Here is a 25,194-nt window from a genome sequence, read left to right as displayed (position 1 = left end):
AGACTTGCAGAACTATAGAATATAATTGGATTAAATATTGTCATGTCATATTTCATAAAAACAAGCAAATTCACAATCTAGCAACATATTTTCCCACTTATTCCTCTCTTCATAATTAACTTTTTGTAATTTTACTTAGGCAATTTTAACTAATCTATTTGAAATTTGTAGTGTCCTCAGGTGTTGGTGCCCTAGGCAGTCATGTAGTGTGTAGTGCAGATCCTGGTTATATTACAACATCTTTGTTAAGTCTGCTCTTGCAATAGTGATACTTTTTTGTAGTACAATGTTTTGCATTTTTCAGTAAAACATTATATCCTGTCACAAAGTTCTATTGGTAGTAGCTTGGTTAGGGAAGATATAATATTAAATCCTCACAGCAGGGACAATAGTTATAATTGCTGTTATTCCATTCGTTGGGAATTGCCTATGTTCAAATCTCATTGGACTTAGACGAGGTTCTCATGGTTTTTATTTATTTATTTTTATTTAATTTTCCTTTTGCTGAATCTTGATTTTTTTTTTTTTTTTTTTGTATTCAGGACAAAAAAATTTTGTATATAAATAATGCAGAAGCATTTATTATAATTTCCTTTTACCCCAATCCCATTTTGAGGAGCAAAGGAATTTGATTTGTTTTCTTGGTGAGGCCTAAGTGTTAAGAAGAAAAGGTAGAAAATTATTCAATTATTGATAACAGCTTCATCTAAAGATTTAGTGATAAACCATAATCTTAGATTATGTGTACAACACAGGCACATTCTGAAGATAAGAATGTATTCTCTGTATAATATTTATTGAGCAGTCTGTGGATGCTTTGCACCTCAGACTGCAGATCTATAAAGAGGATTGCACCAGATGGAGAATCATTTATTTAAGTGCTTCTCCATCTGGTGTAATCCTCTTTATAGATGAAGCAGATTTATATTAAAAAAAAATTGTATAAAAAAAAAAACAGGAAAGTAGTATGGTATGGAAAGAATATTGTAAATAAATGCTGCTAAAATTCTGTTTAGTAATCTTAGGAGTTTTACTTATCAGAGTATAGCCTATATTAAATGTTTAATTTTTTAATTAAAACATTTCATATTTAATGTTTCAATTGTTTTTTCTTTTTTGCAGAGACAATGCATATGAATGGAGAGAGTGAACAATTAAAAAGAAACTTAATTGTTGGAACAATATATCCTAAAAAGAGAGAAAGAGACATGGAAATAAATGGGCTTGAATACTGCAAGTGGCTTGTCTGTTTTAAAGAGGTTCCTCCATTGTTTCTTTATATGATTACATATCTAATGAAAATATCATGGGGGAAAAAATGAAGAAAAGCAACACTGCACATACTGCAGTGCTTTAGGAGGATAGTTATTCCGAAGGCTTAAATTATAATGAAATTGATTCATAAATATAGTGTTCAAGAACAAGAAATGCATAAATTCGCATTCATGAACTCGTATGTAAGGGAGCATGCTGAAAAAAACCAGCTGGGAAACAATATTGAGGTAATGTTCATAATATATGAGAATGCTGATGAGATAATATTGAGATAATGCTGATAAAATGCTGTTATGTTGAGATAATGTTCATGTTTGTTACCTGCATTAATTAGTATTAATGAATCTCTGCATGAGTTTAAGAGTGTATATTGTGACATGGAGTTTTCCCGGCAAGATCTTGAAAGTGATTCTAATGTTCCTAATACAAACAAAACTTCCATCATCCCAACATGCAGTGAGGAGTTTCCACTGCCAGCAAATCTCAAAATAAAAATTGTGGGGAAACCATACACCTCTGCAGCGTGTGGAATGCAACTTTTCCAGTCAAAACATCTTGTTCATACCAAAATCAAATCCTTTGGGTGTAAATTTTGTGGGAAGGAATTCTCAGAAAAAAATGCTCTTAAAAGGCATCGTAAATTTCATGATAAGGAGAAGCCGTTGAGTTGCACCATGTGCAATAAAAGGTTCACATATGAAGGAAGTCTCAAAAACCATATCAGAGTACATGATCAGGTTAAGGAGAAACGTTTCACTTGTACAACATGTGATAAAAAGTTTTCACATAGAGGAAATTTCACAAGGCATTTAGCAGTACACACTCAGGAGAAACTTTTCTGCTGCTCAACATGTGGTAAGACGTTCTCACGAAACAACAGTCTCATAAATCATACTGCAGTTCATACTAAGGAGAAACCTTTCAGCTGTGAGACCTGTGGGATGAAGTTCTCGAACAAAAACTATCTTATAATTCATCTCAGAGTGCATACTCAGGAGAAGCCATTCAGTTGTCCAACCTGTAGTAAAAATTTTGCTAAACGAGGAAGTCTTATAGCACATCTCAGACTTCATAATGGGGAGAAACCTTACAGTTGTTCAATCTGTGGTAAAAACTTTGCAAAACGGGAAACTCTCTTAAGACATATAAGAGTTCATACTGGAGAGAAACCTTTCAGCTGTCCAATCTGTCTTAAGAATTTCAAACATAGAACAACTCTACAAAGGCATCTTATGGTACATACTCGAGAGAAACCTTTCTGCTGTCCAAAATGTGGTAAGAAATTTACACAAAAAGGTGGTCTCAAAGGTCATCTCATACTTCATACTAAGATGAAACCTTTCATTTGTGAAACCTGTGAGAAAGAGTTTGTAGGTAGAAAAGAACTCGTAAATCACCTTAGCATACATGCTCAGAAGAAGCCTCTTAGTTGTGCATCCCATGATAAGGATATTACCATATGGGGAAATGTCATTTCACATCAAAATGAGGAACTCTCATATCAGATCTCAAAGTTTGTACCAGGGTGAAACCTTTAAGCTGTTCATCATATAACTAAGGAGAAAGTGCTTGAGTTCAGACTAAGGGTTCAGCTCTGCAACTGTCAGAGGTGTAAAAATCAACTTTCAAAAGATATCTCAGGAAAGGTGATCATTTCACTTTCAGGAGTAGGGATTTACCTAAGGTGCCAACCACTGAAATGTTGACATACAAGTTAGAACAACCTGATGCAGAGAATTTAAGAGAAGGTTTTTAGCAGAATGGATAATAAATCATACTAAGCAGGAAACCAAGAACTGCACTAAAACTGTATTACGAGTAACATTTGGTTTATTTGAATTTCCAGATAATTAGATTAATTAGTATATGATGATATTGATGAAGGTATATCAGGCTTAATGTCCAAGTTTGCAGATGATATGATGGCTGACAGGGTTGTTAATGATAGTATGCTACTGCAACAGAATCTATAAAAGTTTGGCAGATGGGCTGAGAAGAAACAACTGAAGTTTCACATTGACAAATACAGTTAATAGAATTGCATTAATAGTAAATCCCTAATTAATAGAATTGACAAATGCAATTAACAGAATACAAACATAGAGAAAACATGTTAAATTGTTATAAAAGGACTCTTATAACCAAAGAGTATTCTATCCAACCAAAGCAGTGAAATGGGAAGAATATTAACCTTTCTTATCTTATCTGCAGAAAATAATTCCAAAATGCAATTTCTTTAACAAAACATTAGATTTCATACGACTGTTAATATGTGTACATGAATAGCCTCCTCATTCAAGAATTTTATGATTATCATAGAGAGTATCAATTTGCAAGTTATTAAGCTACATTTATTCCTTTCAGGTGCTTGTGGGCTGCATCAATCTTTAAAACATGGGATAGGTTCAGTCATAGTTAATAGGCTGTAGCATATTTTAAGTTCACAAAAATACTTAGATACTAAATCTCTGTGGCTGTGTACTTTACAAAATGTAATATTATTGAGTGCACTCAGTAGCTCTCACTATGTGTTAATTTAAAGCAGCAGTTCCCAAATTGGGGTCTGCGGACCCCTGGGGGTCTCTAGGCCTGTTCTGGGGGGGGGGTCCATGAATGTCTCTCTGGTATTGGTCAATTTATTCGTTCTATGTATGGTCTTGGCGCATTATAGCCTTAGTAGCTAATGCGCCAATAATATCAAAACCAAACCAAACCAAATCGTTCTATGTATAGCAAATTGATATGTATATATATATATATATATATATGGGAGGTCTGCGAACGTTTTTTCATTTTTGAAGGGGTCCATAGATCTCAGTAGTTTGGGAACCATTGTGTTAAAGAATTCATGTGTTTGAGATGGTTGCTCATGATTTAATTGTTGCCCTAAACATTTGATAATTAAACCATGGTATTTATAATTGCTAGAGTTATTCTTAAAATAAAACTTTTAACTTAAAATAATACATGTTATTATTTTAAGTTAAAAATAATATACCATTTTAAATTAAATTGATCAATATTATGACATAATGCACTGTAGTGTACAGTATTTATATATCATATTGTTTATCTGAATTCACCCTTATGTTATTCAATAACATCTGCATTTAAAAAACTGATATCATAGCAAAAATGACTGAATTTGTTATTTTGAACTTCAAATTTCAGAAGAATAAATTTTGTTGCATGTAAGGTGCTCATTAAATCTCTATTATACACTACCCTCAAATTGATCTAGGCACAGTTTCACATTGACATCATTGCCACTCTAGTAGTTTGTTGGCAGCTGTTATACTCCACCTTACTCTAAGTTTTCCACCAATGAATGATAGACTGCAGTGGGCAATTCTCCATTCCTCTATTCTTCCTGCAAAATAGTGAACAGCTGAGTTAATTGGGATGTACTGGCCTGGCTCTTGCTTCATGTCATCCTGTGTAAGCAGAGCAGTATAGCACGGGGCATTATCCTTTTGAAATAGGTCTGTATCAAAGAACTGCCACATCATAGGGAGAATGGAATTTCCCAAAATGTTAAGGTAGGCTTCAGCAGTCATAGTATCCTGTGCAGTCACCAAAACGTCCATGGAGTTCTGTGTATGGTGCATTTTTTCTTAGAAGCCTCAACCATAATCTTGATATTTTTCACGAATGTCTGATGAGAAACCACCACATCAAAACCCCACCTCTGCAAACTTCATTGATGACACAATGCCCTCTTGCAGCAGACATTGATGTGATTGGAATAGGGGAATATCGAGATTCATTACTGTATGGAACTCATTTCCACTGTTCTCTGGACTAATAATGGGTTCGTTGCATTGTGCATGGTAAGAATGCTGATCGTGTTTGATGTTTTTCTCATGTATCACAGCCCTCCCACAAAAGTGGAGCTCTGTGCATAGTGTGTTTTTTCTTAGAATCCCCAACCATAAGCTTTATATTTTTCAAGAATGTCTGATGAGATTGTTGTACTGATTGTTGTACATTTGAGTACCTTTTGGTCAATTGGAGTGAGCTGTGGTCTTCCCATTTCTGGATATTGTACTGTCACACTTCTATTTCATGATATCACCAATGGCTTTGGATGGTGTAGGCTGCCAGCATTTGTGTGAATTGACAAGACTGCAATGTAACACCCGACAAGAACCCTCTGAAAATGAACTCGGCTCTATATGTCATGATATGAACAGCTAACTTGATTGGAAACTATATGGATGGATAAGAAGTTCTTCAGGCAGTGTAGACATGTAGCAAGGAAGTCCCATGGAGTTGTATTGATTTATCAAACGTGTAGAAGGTCATAATCACACTGTATAATACAGTTGTAAGACTGCACTTGGAATGCTGTGTCCAACTACGGAGACCACCTGAGAAAAGGCATATGGAAAGACTTTGAACAAATGGTCTCATAGCTTGGAAACCAGGCTCTGAGATGACCGATGGTGAAAAAATACATTTCTTAGTGCTACTGCCTTGTGTATGATAAAAGCAGCATCCTTTACTTGCTTAGCCCATGGCTAATATAGGCTTGCAAAAACAACATTAAAAACGTTTTGGGGAAAGTAATAGTTATTTCATGAGTAACGATTGTAAAAGCCCCAATATCAGAGGTCATTTTAGGGGATTGCAGTAGTGCAGTCCCCTAAAATGATGAATGAGTTTGTGAGACCTCTACCCCATCGGATAAAACTATTTAATGATTTCATTTCAGTTAGAGTTGGGAGAGATATAAATTTATAAAACTCGTTTCGAAATGATATTTTGTAACAGATTTTTGTTAATCTTTAACAAATAATAATTTGTTATAGATTAACTGATGTTACCGTTCTGAATAAGGTAAATGTTGGAAGTGATCACAGAATGGTAAGATTAGTAAATTAATAAGAGGAGTTTACCTCAATATAGTACGTGGAACACTTCCGTATGATACCCTCCAGAAATTAAAACGGAAAAAACGAAAAAATCGACAACTTACCGGTCCATTAAAGTAAAATATAAATAATTAAAGTAAAATATAAATAATTAAATAATCAATTTAACACAATTCAAAATCAATTCAAAACAATTAAAATTCAAATTAACGCAATTAAAAGAATAACGAAAATATTCAAAGAATGGTAAGATGTACGCTTCATATAGATGTAGGAAAGGAAAGGAAAAAACTGACTCAAGTAAATAATACAAAGGTCTTTGAGATAACAGAAGAGGAGAAAAAGCAGTATGTACTGGAACTTAAGAACAAGTTTGAGCTTCAGCAGACTGCTCAGGACCAAGATATCGACGAGGAATATTACAACTTTCTGAAAGTGATAAAGCCCAAGAAACCTATAGGGAAAAAGAAATTCAAAGAAGAAAAAAATAGTCAAGAAACACTTGTTATGATGAACCTAAGACGACAAATGAAGAGAAAGATAAACACTGACAAGGAGAAAATTGGGTATACTGAGTTATGCAGAGCCATTAGAAAGAGACTAAGAGAGGACATAAGAAGATTTAACAAAAGAAAAGTAGAACAAGCATTAAGGGAAAACAAAGGACTTAAATCAGCAGCCATGAGCAGTAACACAGCAGAAAGACAATTGATACTGAAACTGAAGAATAGCAATGGTGTACTTATAAATAGCAGAGAAGGCATAATTCAAATAGCAGAAGGCTACTATAGAGAATTATACAAGGAGCGAGAGAATGATGCCAGCAGTGGGGAAGATGGATCGCAAAATAGCAACACATACGACATACCCGATGAGGTAGAACAAGCATTGAAGAAAATGAAGAATCAGAAAGCCCCGGGGGAAGATGAAGTTAATGTAGAGTTGTTAAAATTGGGAGGATGAGACATAACACAAAAACTGGCAAGGCTCTTCACAAAGTGCATTAGAAAAGGTGTGATGGCTAAGCAGTAGAATAATGCCATCATAGTTTTGCTGCATAAGAAAGAAGATAAATCAGAAATTGGAAATTATAGACCAATTAGCTTGTTATCCCACATCTACAAGTTGTTCACAAGAGTCATTACTAATAGATTAGAAAGGATACTTGATGAGAATCAACCGAAAGAGCAAGCTGCTTTAGGACAGGATTCTCAACTATGGATCACCTTCACATAATATCACAGCTAATGGAGAAAGCAAATTAATATAAAACACCATTATGCCTGGCATTTGTGGATTATGAAAAGGCATTTGACTCCATACAGCATAAGGCAATGTTTCGGGCACTGGAAAGACAAGGTATAGATACCCCTTATATTATGATTTTGAAGAAAATATATGAGAACGCTACCTCCTTTATTAGACTAGACAAAGACAGTAGGAAATTTAAAATCGAGAAAGGAGTTCGACAAGGAGACACTATCTCTGAAGCTGTTTACTGCTGCCCTTGAGGAAGCTTTCAGAAGATTAGACTGATCACAGAAAGGCGTCAATGTGAATGGAGAGTACCTAAACCATTTACGATTTGCAGATGACATTGTGGTCATAAGCCACGATCCCAAAGAATTAGAGGAAAATCTTAATCAGTTATACAGAGTTAGAAAGGATTTTGGAATAAAGATGAATATGGCTAAAACAAAAGTAATGATGAACAAGTATGCCACAGAAAGGGAAATAATGATTGAAGGAGCAGTAATTGAAAAGGTGGAGTCATATACTTATCTGGGAAAAGTTATTAGCTGTAATAATGATAAATGGCTGGAAGTCAAAAGAAGAATAAATTTTGGATGGATAGCATTCAGGAAATATAGTCATATAGTGAAGAGCAATATTCCAGTTTGTCTGAAACATAAAATAATGAACCAATGTATACTCCCCACCATGACTTATGGAAGTGAAATTTGGGCACTCACCAAAAGAATGGAAGAGAAGCTAAGAAGTACACAGTGAAGAATGGAACGAATTATATTGGGAATCAGACTGTCAGATAAGAAGAGAAGCACATGGATTAAGCAGCAAACTCAAGTAAAGGACATTCTTATCAAAACTAAAGAACTAAAATGGTCTTGGGCAGGACACATAGCTCAAAGACATGATGATAGATGGACTAAGAAACTAACAGGATGGTACCCAAGAGGAACTAGAAGAAAACCTGGCAGACAACAGCGGAGATAGATAGATGAAATGAAATTCATGAGTTTGTGGGTAGTAAATGGATGGCCATTGCACAAAACAGAAGGAACTGGAAAGTTGCTGGAGAGGCCTTCATCCTGCAGTGGATTGAAAATGGCTGATGATGATGATGAACTAATTCCCAAAAAAGTTATTTGCATAAATTGTTTAATATAGTAAAGATTATTCCAAAGGTTATAAAGATATTTCAAAATGATGCTCCTCCTTATCGACATTTGTTACTCATAAATCCTGGGTACAAAGATATTGTAATTCACTTAATTGTGATAAACTGGTAAAAAATGCAAAAATATTATTGCATATTAATAGCAGGTCGCATATATTTGTATATTTTATTGCATATTATCAGATATCTAGTGATGAACAACACGTTAATACAGTCTCTACTATATCAACATGACAAATAGTTTTACCAGGGTCATGACTACAGATCGCATAATAGTAGTATGAATGGCAAATGATGCAGGAAAGGAAGCTTATATAGCATCAGTCAAAAAAAAAAAAAAAAACCAGTTCACCCACCAGACCCTCCAGGAATTCATATAGTTCTCCCTTGAATTTATCCAACCCTTCCATTTCCCCAGCAATAGATGGAAGTGTGTTCCAACAATCAACCAACGCCTGCTGACTGAAGGTAGCCTATTCTGTACACCTATCCTGCAACCATCCTTCCTCAACTTCAATTTATGCCCCCTCATGTGTGTAGTCATAGCAAGTGGAAAAATATGATTAACATTCAGCTTACTCAACCCAGTCAAGGCATTAAACACATCAATCAGATCTCCCTGAACATGCCTGGTCTCAAGACATCCTTTGCTTACCTCCCTTAATATAAATGGATAGATTCCATCCACCTCAAGTGCCTCTTTTATGTCCATCCTCAATTTCTCTTCCACTTTCAATTATAACTAGGGCGCTTAGCTCCTCATTAGAGTTTGATGAACTTTGGCATCCCCTACCCAAAAGAATTCTTCATGTGAATGTAGATGAAAATTACCTATTCAACTGGTTTGCAACCTGAGTTGGCTCATCAACAGTTAATCCATTAACATCAAGTGGCCCAATGTGAAGTAACCCTTCCTTCTATTGTTAATATGAGCATAGAAGTCTTTGCTGTTTTTCTTTCCATCCTTTGCCAGAAACTTCTCATGGTCTGCCTAACCTCCTTTGTGACTTGATTACAGAATAATTTATATCTAGCATGGGCTTCTCTATCACCTGGTAATTTATATGCATCCTGTGCACTTTTCTTCTCTGCCATGTGTCTCAATAGTTCATCTGACATCTATTTTGATCTCAGTCTTGAACAGTATTTCTTTGTTGGTATGAGAGCCTAGTAGCTTTTTTGATTACTTCCCTGAATACTTCCCATTTAGAATTTGCTGTTGGTAACATGATCAGTTAGTCTCACTGCACACAATTTAAAAACTGTGAGACCTTTTTAGTCACCCTTACAAAAGCAAAAGCCTTTCCCTTTACCCTTGACAGGTGTTATGTCTTTGATTGAATTCCACATTGGTACACTGTGATGGCTGCCACCCAATAGGTCTTTTACCTGCAGATTCTTAATGCATGAAGAATCACTGCTGATAACTAGATCTAGAGTGTTGCTTCCTCTTGTTGCTTCTATATCATGCTGCTGTAGAAAATAGTCATCGAGGAAATCCACAGAAGTCTTGCTAGTGTGTGTGTGTGTGTGTGTGTGTGTGTGTGAGTGTGAGTGTGTGACCAATCACAAATTCCAATCACCATCTGGAAAGTTAAAATCCCCAATTATGAGACATTCTGATTTGCTGGCCCACTCTATTTCTGTGTATATCTGATTGGTACACTCATCATAGTCATTTGGCCTATAGCACTCTTACTCAGTTTTTATTTTCCAATGCTTATATCACACCAAAGTGATTCAACATTGAGCTCGTCACCCATGACAACTGGATGCACTGCCTTAGATTTAATATTCTTAATAAGAGCATAATCCCCTCCACCTCTCCTGTCCGTTCCTGTATATATTGTACTCCCCATATTCAAATTCAGCGTCACTTAATTCTGAATGACACCACAACTACCCTATTCCTACATTGTCTGCATTTGATGAATGACTTAATCAGTATTTAAAATTCATCAAATTTATTAACAATGCTCCTAGCATTAGTGTACATGCATGTGTTTTTAATCTTAGTTAGCCTAACGCAGCCCATGTATTCATTTGTTCAGTGATGACACAGAGTAGGGCCTGAAATCCTAGGCACCTTGATTTCCAGTTTGCTGCATGTGCCAACAGTAACAATTAAAGAATCACTTTCACCTCTGCCTGCAGCTCCACTTAAACTATTAGTCTGTGTATCCCCTGAAGCCACCAGTTTTCTGACCTCTATTGTGCCTGGATAGCATCAGCAAATATTCTTGCACCCCTTCTACCCCGTCCCTGTAAAAAAGTCTCCCCTGTTAATGAGCACAGACCATGCTGAGAAAAAAGGCGCCTCCGTAGCCAGGTGGGAAGGAGCAGCAGTGCGTAGCACACGCTTCTTGATTAGACCGGGGTTCGAGCCCGTCACCACCAAATATGGAGGATGCGGAAAGGTCAGGGAATGACCACCGCATATCCCGGAGCAATATGGCCTTAGTTGCTAATGCTCCTAAAACCAAATAACAAACAAACAAACAAACATGCGGAGAAAAATTCTATCCCCTCTTGCCTTGCAGATTCTCTCCAGGGCCAAATTGATTGACAAGGCTCCCTCCTGATCCTTCCTACTTTGTCTGAGCAGAATTGCAGACACTTTCAAATTTAATTCTAAATTGCTACTTTTTGCCATCATTGCTTTATACTTGCTAAGTAAGTCTTCAGATCTGTTACTCTTAATATCAGTGTCAATGTGTACAACAATATCACCTTTTGTGCCCTTAACCCCTTGGGGCACCTCCGTAGCCAGGTGGGAAGGAGCAGCAGTGCGTAGCACATGCTTCTTGATTAGACCGGGGTTCGAGCCCGTCAGCACCAAATACGGAGGATGCGGAAAGGTCAGGGAATGACCACCGCATATCCCGGAGCAATATGGCCTTAGTTGCTAATGCTCCTAAAAAACCAAATAACAACAACAACTTAACCCCTTATGCGTCTACTTTTTCATCCCATTTTTCATCATCTACTTTTTCCTCTAGTAGACATGCAATGTATGTCTGCCAGGATTTGCATGTCTGCAAATAATATGAAATAAAATATAGGAAATATGCACCAAAATGCTATTATGTGCAGTAACATTTTTAGATTTAACAGTTTATCATAATTAATTAAATTACAATTTCATTATATTCTAATTTAAAAGTAACAAACCCTGAAAAGCTTTTGAATAAGTATAATTTTGCAACTCGTACGTCAAATAAGAATTGTCTTTGATACTGTAAACTATAATATAGATTAAATGACAAGTACGCTGTGTTATCATGTGAATGTATTTTAAAATGTATTTATTGAAGTGTTTTCCATCAGTTTACACTTAAAATATTGCCAACGTTTCAAGTTATAATTGTTGCAGAACAACTGCTTTGCACTTAACGAGTTTTCTTTTCACCTTAAATCAAAAACAGCATCTACCCAGTATCATTCTCTGTTCTTTTTTTTTTTTTTTTTTTTGTTTTCCAGCTTGATATTCTTATAGGAAATATCGGAAACTTGATCGCATTTAGAAGCCTAGAATCTAAGCTAGAGGAGCTGCTGAAAAGCAACTATAATATTTTCTGGTTATATATTAATTCAGACACATACGTTTGTTCTCTTATTAAACTATTGTAAACTATTGAAGTGGGAATATGTTGCCATCAGTTGAAACTGATGAAGCTTTATTTATTTACAATTCTCTTTGAATCAGCTTTATTCTTTTGTGAAACTGAGCTATATGGTAAAAGTTATTATTTAAACTTATTATTTGAAATGTTGAAACACTGAGAAAACCCTTTGTTTTGTTCATTCTCTTTGCATAGAATAAAAACCCACTATTTTAAAATTTTCACCCAAAGTGACCTAAGCATGTTAGTAATGAATGTCAAGGAAACTGAGAAGGTCACCTTGCAGCTTGTGGGGTGTGTATTTTGCCAGTGGATCCAAGGCTCATAGGTGTGAAGAGATTATGAAATAATTTTTGGTTTGTGTCAAGGTTTCTTAGTGTGATGTAACTAATGCCTTTGATAGGATTATAATCAGTGTTGAGTGGATGTGGGTATACCTGAATAACTTATTGGCACTTTATTAATAAACTGTATTATTAATTTCACATGGTATAAGAGTTGTATTAAATATAGTAATAATCATAATGAAAAACAATCACGTAACGTCCGTCCCTAACTATACTAATCCCATTACCCCTATGGCCATATTCTATAAACAACACACTCTGGATACCAGAGCCCTTGACTTCAGCACTTAATCTTTTTCCAAAAGACAAAAAAGTCTGACCGATTACCAATTTTTGTTCATTCACTCCACACTCAGAACTGCCTTTATATAATGTGCTACACCTTCTTAAGCTGTTAGGTAGTTCCAGCGCAAGCTGCTTTACTTGAGACAAGTATCTTTTTTTCTAAACATAAGTTTTGCTGAGGTTTTTATGGTACTGGTTGTAAAATTTTTAAAACAAATGACTTGTTTTATTTTTTTTAATTTTTATTGTTAAATTTTGGTTAAATTTTTGAAAATTTTTAAACAATTTTAAAACACCATTCAAAAACAAAATATTTTTTAAAATAATATAAAAATAATGATAATTAATAAATAATTTTTAAAAAATAAATTGTTCAGGATGAAGATGGCCTAATAGAAAATTTTTATTTTTCTCTTCATAATGTGTAACCTGCACGACTTTCAATAATTTGTTAACAATTTTAATTTAATTACCTTCTTATTATTTCATTCTTTGCTATAATAGTACCTACTGGCCGGGCGTTTACGTCTTGTAGGCAAGTTGCTTTATGTGGTGGACAAGAGATTATAAAGGAGGAGTAAGCTGGGTGTCGTGTTTTCACTTGCTTTACTTCTACAGTTATCCCATGTTCGCCTTCACACATGGCTTTAATGTTTCTGGGCTGTGTTGTGGGCCCCAGCCTTGATACAAAAATTTTCTCTCTGGTTGCAACGGAAGTAATGTTGTAGATTTCAGAAAACCGTTTGTTTGTTTCAGGTGTGCCACTGGAAGATACGTTAATACATTCTCTGCGAACTGGATTACATCGTCCTCGGCCAGAGTAGGCATGAAATTTTGAGATGGGCGGGTATTTCCACCCTCAAAAGTGTTATGCTTTTTAGGTAGCTTAGCGATGTGCGCATAGGCGAGTGGGTTTGCAGGAACATGATCTGAGGGGGAAGATGTAACTCTGGCGTTCGTACTCTTGGAATACATGCATGCCCCAATCATTTCAGTGGATTCCTGTTGTCCTAATTTTTCTGAGACTTCTTTATTTTGGTTTCGACTTTTCCTAGTGGAATGTGTGGAGCCATTTTCTTGTGCTGCCCCTAAAGCTTCACTGGGTTTGGTACTATTGCTTGCGAGGTCCTGCTGCAAACAGACAGTTCTCGGCTGGACTTGAAGTTCATATATTATTTGGCTGTCTTGTAGTTTTGCAATTCGTTCTGATATGTTTTCCCCCGAATGCAATTCGTTTCTTGTCGTCTGTGATTTTCAATGCTTTCAATCCTCTTGTGCAGTCCCTGCACATCACCACTTTTCTTTGGGTAGCTCTGCCTCGCATAGCAAGTTTTGTCGGTTACGGGGGCCGCTGAGCCACCTTGTGCAACGAGGACTGATTTAAAGCAATCTAGCTTTTCCTCTAGTCGTTTAAGGGTGTGCAATATTCTACTGTTTTGTTCTTTGAGAAGAAAATTCTCTTCCTGCAATTCCTGTAGCATTTTATGTACAGGGATTAAATTGCTCGCGAGGTTTTCAGCGTATTCCACAGCCTGCATCGAAAAGGGGCTGATGCAGTCTGCAAGGATATCCTTTAATTCCGTACGCGAGACGTATTCTTTACGGTTCTCTTCTTGCCTTTCCTTCAGGCTATGATTGCTCCTCTGTCTAGCGGAAGCCCCTTCAGAGTGCTCGCAGTCTTCAGGGCAAATATCGCATCCCAAGATTTGCAAAATTGATCCTTCAGGATGGCCCAAGATGTCATTTCCAAGGTCAGTCTGCGAGAGGCTTACTCTTGTTGTCAAGCCCTACAGAGACAGATGGGCCAGACCACTGGTTAAAAATGATTCAAGGAATCGGGCTCAATAGCAATCAAAAAAACTCCCCCCAGCTGGGGATGCAGAACATCACATCCACTTGTTTGCACAAAACGTGAGGAGCATCTCAAATAAGCTCCACACCTTACAAACGATGATGATGTACGAGGACCTGGATTTCATTTGCCTAATAGAAACCTGGTTGGGAAATGGAAAACAGTTAGATCGGCTAACTGCGGCAGCAAACTGCAAATGTGTGGGAACCGGAAGAGCAGATAGGCGAGGAGGAGGAGTTATAATTTGCTATCAAAATAAATATCAGCCTATAAGAGAAAGAAAAACCAATTCAAACAACTTTGAAGGGATTTGCGTTACCTTTTCAAAAGAGCATATGAAAATACAGTTATGCATCATATACCTCCCACCTGAGCACATAAAGGAGACAAGAAACGAACTCTATGCTTGGCTTGCTGCAAATCTAAAGCCATCAGTCGACACAATAATAGCGGGGGATTTTAATCTGCCTCTTCCGAAACACAGGGAGGCCAAGAAAGAGCTGGATACTACATTGGGTGCTTTGCACTTAACGCAACTTCCGACACCAGTGACAAGGGGAATGCAGCAACTTGACCTGTTGTATCATAGTTCCTTAGACATAAGAATAGCGCAAAACTGCATAAAATTTAAGTCGGACCACAATCCCATTGAAATAGAAGCAGCACTGAAGATGCATAAAAACATGCAGGGTAAGCACACGAACTGGATAAAACAAAGTAAGTATCTTTTCTCCGTGAAGTATATTAATCCAGAAGTCATTCTCAGTCACCTGACTAGTTACAACTGGAACGACCTGCAAGAAAAGCCAGTAGACGAAGCTTTAGAAATGATCACTAAAAAGCTTTACCAAATAGCATTGGAAGGAGCAGCAAAAGAAATCAAAATATCTGAGAGAACAAAAGAATGGTTCAACCCACAAACGAAAGCAAGTTTCCTCAGGAAGCAAAAACTGTATAGAAAATGGCAAAGAACGGGTCATCCCGCCGATCACGTGCGTTATAAGAAGGAAAGAGCACATTTCATCAAAGCAAAACGACAGGCACACTGCAGTGTTGTTCGTAACAAACTAAAACGAGCAAAAAGAATTACTAGCAATAGAAATAGCACCGAAAATATGACCGAATGCATTTTCAAGGAATGGGCTAATAACACTTGGTAACCTGCACGGACTGAATCAAATTAAAAACACTGATAATGGTAACAAAATTTTGGAATTCTTGAAAGATATAAACAAGCGAAACTATTCGGCAAGAGAGGAACCAACAAGACCTCCATTGAGTGAAATACAAATCACCAAAGAGAGCGTAATGAAAGCAATCAACGATCTGCCCAATAAGGCCACTGTTGGACCAGACAAATTTCCAATGTTCATCCTTAAAATAAGTAGCCCATTTATAATAGCTCTATTACTGTACATCTATCAGGAAATCATCAGGTCAGGAGCTTTCCCGCAAGCTTGGAAAAATTACATTGTAACCCCAATACCAAAGATTAAACACCCAAAATCGGCTAAGGATTACAGACCAATTTCTGTTAGTTGCACCCTACAGAAGGTATTCGAAAAAGCAATGCTTCCCACCATTAATCAACACTGCTTTAGCAATAGACCACCACATTTGCACTCAGTCATTTCGGGGAGATCAACAATAACAAACTTACTGGAAACCCTTTTTCGCGTGCAGAGAGCACTAAATGAGAAAAAACAAATTGATATTATTTTTTTGGATATCTCCGCAGCCTACGACAACGTCTCAACTCTAGCGCTCATTGCGATTTTAAGGAATTATTTTAATGTAAGAGGAAACTTGTTAGCTATAATAACCAGCCTGCTAGAACATAGAAAACTTACTGTTAAGCACCAAAAGCTACAATCATACTTTACCATCTCGCGAGGAGTGTCACAGGGGGGGAGTTCTTTCGGCTACCCTTTTCGCGGCCGCCCTGGAGCCGTTTCTTGCACAGTACCATGACTTTATAACATATGCTGACGATGTAAAATTCTTCATCACTTCCAAAGACCATGAATCGGCAGAAAGTATTTGCCAGATGGCAAATAGCACAATCCGAGAATTTGAGAGCTACCTGATTTGCATTGGGCGCCGTATTAATGCACAGAAGTCTGCCCAAATGACCATAACTTACAAGCAGAATAAAAATGACATCTCGATCTCTGTGAACGGGTCTAGCGTTGAAAAAATGCACTCTCACCTGGACCTAGGTCTTAAGTGGGATGACAGACTCACCTTTGCTCAACACTTCGCCCATATGAAGACAAAAATATTCGCCGCTTTATGGGCTACTAGACAGGAACTGGTAGGAATTAGTGATCATCATCTAGCGACCAAGTACATTTTAATGTGTGTCCTGCCAATTGCAATGTATGCCTCGCAAATCTGGTCATCAGCTCCAGATTCACATTATAAGTCCGTCCTTGGGATCGAGTACTGGTTCTGGCGATGGCTTAACAGAGTTGCTGGCCACCCTTTTACTATCTCAAGGGCCATTCTCTACTCAAACCTTAACATCGTACCCTGGATGCAGCGGACAATTAACAGGAACATACACACTCTCGCACAAATGCTCACAGGCAGAGTAGATGCTCCAGTCCTGGATAATATTCTAGTCAAACCGCGTGCCACTGCTAGACGTTGCGGGGAAGTAAATAATCCACTGCGTCCAGTCCTGAACAATCTTAGTAGCCTGCAAAGATTCTTCCCATCAAATACAGCGAAAATATTTAACTCATTACACATAGATGCTGAAAAACTGTGTGAGGATGCAACATACCGGAAAGAGATTATCCAGAATTCGTACAGATTTACCGAAATATGAATTGGCTGCAAAGTACCAAAGAATTGAGAGTAAAAGAGAAACTTTCTACTTTAAGAACAATAATAATTGTTGACCGGAAAAATACACCTTCTGTAACAGTTATGTAAATAGGTAAGTTATATGTGGAATTATTAGTGAATTGTAAATATATGAGCTGTATAATGTATGTACACAATCATAAATTGTAAATACTGTATGTATTAAACATAAAATGTGTACAAAATATTTTGGGACGAGACTACGTGTACAGTATATGTAACCAATTGCACGTAGTATCTCGTACCCTGATATGTACTTAGCACCCTCCTGGCACTTTGCCGTCCCGGGGTGGTTCCTTATGGAAATAAACAGATAATAATAATAATACCTGGGTAGTAAAATTATGTATGTTCAGCACCTTTGCATAAACCATCTCCTTCATACTCTTAGCATTTAGCCAAGGATATATTTTTAAATATCGTTTTAATCAAAATCAGTTTTCAGAGGAATTATGAAAATGCCCATTAAGGAGCAGAAGAATGTATTACATAATAATACTTTCATCTGATGATTTCTTAATACGGTATCTCATGATTCTCGGACAAAAATATGGAATGAAATCTGTAAAAATTACAAATGTATATCTAGAATGAATGAAAATATTTCATTAATTTTGATTATGATTTTGTAAGAGAGTCTTTTCCTTTTAAAAATATGATGTGAAGGAGTACCAAAATATTTGCTGCACGCAGGCGAACAAGGAGCCAGGAACGGCTCTGATCATTGTACTACCGCGCTGACTTTTCTGGCAAGCTCTTTAACTTAAAGACATTAATCTCCCTTTCCTTTGTAAATGCGACAAAGGTCGAAGGATGGTGTATATTAAAATGTCATCTGCCGCATGGCCAGCCTATACATATGCTGTAATTTACAGAAATCCCTTAATCGGACGAAACTTCAAATTACCACTTACTCCCTCTTTGGTGTCACTGTGTCTCTAAAGTAGGGCAGATGTCACAAGAAGGATAAAATAAGTCACATGACATCCACCAACGACAAGATCAACCAATGGCGGAAAGAGACGCAGTGGGAGAGGGGGCGTTTGTTTACAGACAACGTAAAGTCGTTCAGTTTCTCAAGAAGAGTGAAGTTCACAAGTGCTCTTATTCACTTCTTCCACCCTTGTAATGCCATTCCTTGCGATTATTAATCAATGAATTTGTTGGTGGAAGGTTTTGTGACTTTCCAGTTGTATATGATTCCACATTACTATCGATGGAAATGAAAGGTAAGAAATTTACAGTTTAATGGAATAAAATAGTGAATTGCAGAGTTCAAGTAAAGTGTAATGACGAAGTCGAACTTTATTTTAATTATTTTCTGTAATAGATTTCGGAAATTTTTAAATCTTGAAACTAAAAATCAGTATGATCAGGTTCTATTCGTGTTCAATCTCATTATTATATGTATGATTATTTTTAGATCTCTTACAATTTAAAACGTGCATGTTTGATGCTGAACTTTTAGAGAAAAATTGGCATTCCATTAAATGTTTTTATACCCCTTTTTTCACTCACAAAAATTTCCTTTTCTATATTTTTCTGTTTCTTTTATTTCGTTTGTTCTTTTTTGATTTCGATTCTTTTCGATTTTTCTTATTTTACAGAACGATTATTGTGCCAAAGATTTTTTATTAATATCAAATGAATGCGTTTGTAGTGCTCACTGTTCTAAACAATTCCAAAACGAACATACGAAATTCAAAATGCAGGCTTGAAGTTTACATTAAATTTCAGAAAGTTTACATTAGATAGCAGGATGTTTACTTTTAGCCAGCGAGTCGTTCATAACTGGAACAAGTTGCCCTCGCAGATAGTGGAAGATGAGCGTTTGTATAAATTCAAAAGGTAAACTGGATACTTCTTTTTCGAGGAGGGAAGCTTATAAGTTGTGTTTTTTTTATATACTTGATTGTTTTCTTAATACAACTCGGTAAGGAATGTCCGCACCTGTTTCCGCAGCAATCTCAACAGACAATTGATTACAGTATATAGAAGAATGTTCTGTTAGATCCAGATAGCGGTCTGTTTTAGTTGACGTAGCCTTCTGGCAAACTTCCTGTCTCCTGAAACTGCTTCCATATTGCGAGATGACACCTCTTGACACATTATGCCAACGTACCACCTACGCCTGCGATTTTCTGGCTTCAAGTCGTACAACGGCCTGCCATCTCAAAGAATCATCTGGACAACGATGACTTGTCATTCACAGTACTGCAGGTGCAGCTATTCCAATGAGCAAGCCAAAAAACATAGGAATGAAGTGATGTGGTCGCAACCCATGTTTCTATAGATATGGACAATTTGCATAATCCCTGTCATGGGGCCGTGAAGGGTTTTGTAAAGATATGGTAACTGAGTGAACCTGTGCACCTTATAATAAAACTCGTATTTATAATGTGAGTCTCTCTAAGGTGGAAGATCGGTTTCTATTGGATCCTCGGGATTTGCTTGCCAGGATGTTTATTATATGAGATATTCGCCTTCGGGGACACTGTTCACAATAATATATTCATGAAAAACATTTTGTTCTGTTAATTTTCTCGAGCACTATAGTTTTCCTAGAAATGAACTTTTATTTATTGATGGCTTTTCTCCTAGTCTGTTATTTATTGAAGGCTTTCTCCGGGTAACATAAAAAAACGTTTTTTATGTTGCTTCTGCTTTGTTAGCTTCGTTTTCTTTCAGAGCATAACATTGCTGTTGTTTATATCGTTATTGTTTTTATATATATGAAAAATAAAACTTATAAAATAACATCGTGGTGAGTCAAATGACAACCAGATTTTTTCTCCAATAAGTACAGTTATTTTTTAAAAAATATCAACCGTTGCTCTTATTACCCGTAATACTGTTGCCCTGTGAAGAAATATAAAGGTTCAAGTTTACAATTTCTATTTTTTTTTTTTCCCCCACTCGCACACCGGATTATACGAAGTTATCTTGAAATTTCTGTTATGAAACCAAGATATTAAAATATATTTACCATTTTCTTTCACCTTTATGATTTTTAGTTGTTTTGCCAATTTGTTTCTGAGTAATAATCCCTTTTTTTTTTTGTTTATGTTACCAACTAATAAAAGATTCTTCGTTTTTCCATCATATTATAACGTCACTTGGAAACATTGCACGCCCAATAACTGCCATATCAGGACATAAAATAGCTTTTGTTAATTAGTAAATATGAGGATATACTTTTCTGGTAATGGTGTGTTTTCTGTTTATCTGTTGAGAGCTAACTTTATTTTATTATTAAGTTTGCATGATACAGACCTTGTTTTTATGAAGATTGATATAAATATAAACTAAAATAATTTTGAATATAGAAAAGGTAATATGTTATATTGTGTACTTTAAAAAGTATAAAGAGAGAATTTTCACTCACTGGACAAAAAATTTGAAACCTTTTTCAAATGGCATCAATAGATAATTTAATTCAGGTTATGGGAATGTCATGATTTGACCACTTTGTTGTCAGTTAAATAGTGAACGCTTTCTTGCAGCTGCTTATGTATTCGATGATGAGGAACACATGGGGGAAAGAACTTCAATTCCAGTCACGACAATGATGTTGAGGAATTTGTACGGGACATTTTCCCACGCCGCTGAGTTAGTACGTCTCAGGAGATGGTAAGATATTATTTACTGGAAAGTCTGCTTTTTCGTTCAGCAAAACAGAAAATCGACCACACAACATATCCAATTAATAGACAGTACAAACAAAGCAAAATGGCCTTTGCCGCTGATGACCATAAAACCCTATAACAAAAACAACAACCGAGCATGGAGAAGACAGGTGATCATTCAGATTATCAGAAATCTGCCCTTCTTGTAGCACGTTTAACCGTAGTCACAATTGAGAAAATATAGGAAATAGTAGTAGTAGTAGTAGTAATTGTAGCATGTGATGCAAGAAAGCAAGCGCATGAGCTTGCTTATGCAGCATCAGCTAAAACAAAAGAAAAAAAAAAAAAATCATACAACCATTCCCTCTAAATGTTTGTCCAGTTCCTCCTTAAATTTATTCAACCTATCAACTTCCACAATGACAGATGGAAGTTTGTTCCAGCATATAACCACCCGCTGGCTAAAGGCAAATTTCTGCACAACTATTCTACACCTGTCTTTCCTCAATTTGAATTTATTCCCTCTTAGGTTCGTAATCTGAACAAGTGGAAGGATCCCATCAGAATTCAGCGTGCTCAACCCATTCGAGGCCTTATACACCTCATGAGATCACCTCGCAGGTGCTTAGTCTCCAGCCACTGCAATTTGCAGGACTTAAGCCTTTCTTGGTAAGAGGATCCCCCTCATCAATCATGTTGCCCTTCTCTGTACACGCTCAAGCAAATCTACATCCTTCCTAAAATGAGGCTTCCAGACCTGTACGCAGTACTCAAGATGTGGCCTGACCATTGCCTCATACAGAGGGACAGACACTTTCTTTTCCCTGCTAGCAAAATTCCTATATATCATTTCCTTTTCCCTGAGCCTCTCTGCCTTGCTCAGAATGCTTCATACTTGAGTGCACAATTACTCCCACATCTTTTTCATTTTCTTCCACCTTAAATGTAGTACCACACTGTTGGTACTTTCGTCTGGGGTTACTTCTACCCGTATGCAGTATTTTGCATTTGTCAATGTTAAACTTCAATTGCCACTTCTCAGCCCATCTTCCCAAATTTTCTACATCCTGTTGCAGCCATTACTGGCATTAACAACCCTATCTACCTTTGTACCATCTGCAAACTTCGACACTAATATACCTTCATCAATATCATTGATAAATATACAAAACAAGAGTGGACCAACTCGAACTCTGTGGGAATCCACTAATAACATTAGTCCACGAAGAGCAGTACCCATTGATTACCACCCTCTGTCTTCTCCTGCTTAACCATCCTTTTATATATTGCAGCAATTTACCCTTAATACCATTCTGCTCCAATTTGTACAGTAACCTGAAATTTGTACAGAAAAGTTACCTGAAACCCAAATATATAATAACAAAATTATTTTTTGCATTCAGTTCCTTTGTAACCACATAATATCTTATCAAATTTGTTCGAAAAGATATTCCCTTAACAAATCCATGTTGTGTCTGAATTATTGCTGCAGTCTTGTCTAGGTGATCCTGCAATGCTTATTTAAGCCTGACGTAGCCCAGTGGGCCGGGGTTCAAGCCTGCGAATTCTAAATACGATGAATATTTGTATTGGCGATTTATTGTTAACTCTACTGACTTGGTTGTCGTGCCGGAGTATAAACAGAAAAAAATTAATTCCACAGGTATTTCCATCCAAGCTTGCTGTACCCCTGACCTAATTTCTCTCGTATTCCTGGATGCAGGATCCAAAGCTCAATCGATCCTTTCCACAGAATCTCAAATATGCTCTACAGGATTCATATCCGGTGAATTCCTGGCATTGTTCTAGTAATTATGCCCTTGTGTGGAGGCGCATTGTGCTCTTGGAAAAGTCCATTGCCCTGTGGATGCACGATGACCAAGAAAGGATGCAGATGGCCTGCAAGGATGGACACGTAACCTGGACTATTCAGAGATCCATTTTACACACGTACCAGAGGTCCCAATGTATGCCAGTTGAACACGTTGAAGTCGGCGGGGAATTGTGCCACTGTCATTCTCCGGTTGGCTGAAACAATGCGAGGCAGACTTCGATGGCCACGTTCTTCCACCATTTTTCTCCACCCAAAGAGCTGTGGTCGATGAGATGTTATTCTGGAAATGGCGTATTTCCGATACACTCTTGCTACTGTCGAACGGGGATAGTGCAGTTTCTGTACTACCGCCCCAGTAGAGTGACCCATGTGTCGGGCACCCACTATGATCCCTGTTTCAAAAGTCGGTTAACCCACGACGTTTATCCAAACTGATATCGAATCGAATTACCGTCTACATGAATGCAGTGATGAAGTGTACCTACATACCTGCCAAACGGTGGGTTCGTCCACTGGCGAAAGGGGTGACAGCGTGGCGTTGCCTAGGAAGTAGCTATTCCATGAATTCTACCCTATTAGTGTGGTTCGAACACGAAAAATATCATATTGACTTTCAATACAGCTAATTTGCCAACATCATTTCAGACGGGCTATCTGCACTGCCAAGTCCTTTCATACGTTCCAAATCTGTTAAAATATTTTAAGTGCAAAAATTTGGTCATTCTTAAAGAACATGCAAAAGCGAAACTAGATGTCTTAATTGTACGTTGAAAAATCATTCATATGCACAGCTGACAGTAAAGTTTCCCGAATGCCAATTTTGAAGAACCATCACCAGCATATTCAAATTCATATTCCTGAGGAAAATGGAAATAGCATTCAGATTTATGAGATCGAGAATAAAATCACGTCCTGAATTAAGAAGGCAAATTAGGTCAAGTATCCGTTAACTAACCTGCGCTTACACTTCACAAATGTGCCAAGCTGTTTCACCCAAAACATCTATCAGTTCCTAACACATCAATTGCAAAATGGGCATCAACTGTCCACCTTTAGCCAGATAAGGGTGATGAAATAAATAATACCCCTAATCACAGTTATGCCGAAAATTATACCAAGTGATAAAATGGCAAATAAATCATGAGGCAATAAGCCAATGAATTGCCACAAGCATTTTCAAACAGCATGGACAAGATTTAACAGAAGAGGCCAAAACAGTAGTTGATTTTCATTCAGAAGATCATTTGGAGATTGGATTTTCAACTAATCAAACCTGTGATAAGCCTGTGCCGAGCTGTAATGAACATGCTGGACATGGCACATAGGATTTCTATAAATCGTCTTTATTCTAGACCCAACTCTGCTAACCAAGACATCCAGAAACGAGAGGGACCCAGCTTTTTCCACCTCAGAGGTGAATTGTATAAATGGGGAGAAGCTGTTAAGTAAATTGAGCACCTCATCTTCCTTCCCCTTTTTTCTGGATGTCCTGGTTAGCAGAGATGGGTCTAGAATAAAGACAACGATTTATAGAAAGCCTATGTGCCGTGGCCAGCATGTTCATTACAGCTCGGCACAGGCTTATCATCATAAGAATAGTGTAGCCAGGGCGTTGTTGAATAGGGTGGGGACCCACTGTAGTACCCCCGAGGATAAGGAAATGGAAATTTGCAGAGTCACTGCAGACCTCTGGAAGTGTGGATACCCCCAGAGGGTCTTGGACAAATATATTTATAGGGTAGAGTCGAATCGTAGGGAGTCGCCTGCCCTGTGGATACCGCGTACATTCCTTACTATCCGGGCCTTTCAGAACGCATGAAATGCGGAAGTGTCAGGCCCGCTGTGTGCAACTTACGGGACGGAGATTGCACACAGTGGCGTCTCAAGTTAAAGATCACGTAGCCCAGGACTATACTAGTAGTATGGTCTATGAGATTAAGTGCCCGGATTGTGAGGAGTGTTATGTGGGGGAGACGGGGCAACGTTTAAAAGACCGTCTGGGGGAGCACATGACCGCTATTAAGACTGCTAATTATGCGAGGTCTGCTGTGGCAGAGCATTTCTGGGAGAAGCAGCATCGGATCTCCCCTGAAGACGCGGTCATTACGGACCGTGCCCATGGATTCTGGGAAGGCATGTGGCTCGAGAGCTTGCGAATCGGTTCATCCAGTCGCAATACTATTAACAG

The 25,194-nt window shown here is 37.4% G+C and overlaps 1 protein-coding gene across 1 annotated transcript in view; it reads left to right on the top strand.

The window, feature by feature from the left end:
• Positions 1-1,652: 1,652 nt before the first annotated feature.
• The window catches only part of LOC150079747 (uncharacterized), a 40,210-nt gene continuing 16,668 nt past the window's right edge, over positions 1,653-25,194 (top strand). Inside the window, exon 1 of the mRNA XM_090383213.1 lies at positions 1,653-2,788. Coding sequence (XP_090239339.1) covers positions 1,653-2,788 — 1,136 coding nt within the window. The remainder of the gene's footprint in view (positions 2,789-25,194) is intronic.

Source organism: Mastigoproctus giganteus, chromosome 10 (assembly GCF_048544385.1).
Source record: "Mastigoproctus giganteus isolate SK-2022 chromosome 10, ASM4854438v1, whole genome shotgun sequence".
Classification (NCBI taxonomy): Eukaryota; Metazoa; Arthropoda; class Arachnida; order Uropygi; family Thelyphonidae; genus Mastigoproctus; species Mastigoproctus giganteus.
This window is presented reverse-complemented; position numbering and strand designations above follow the sequence as displayed.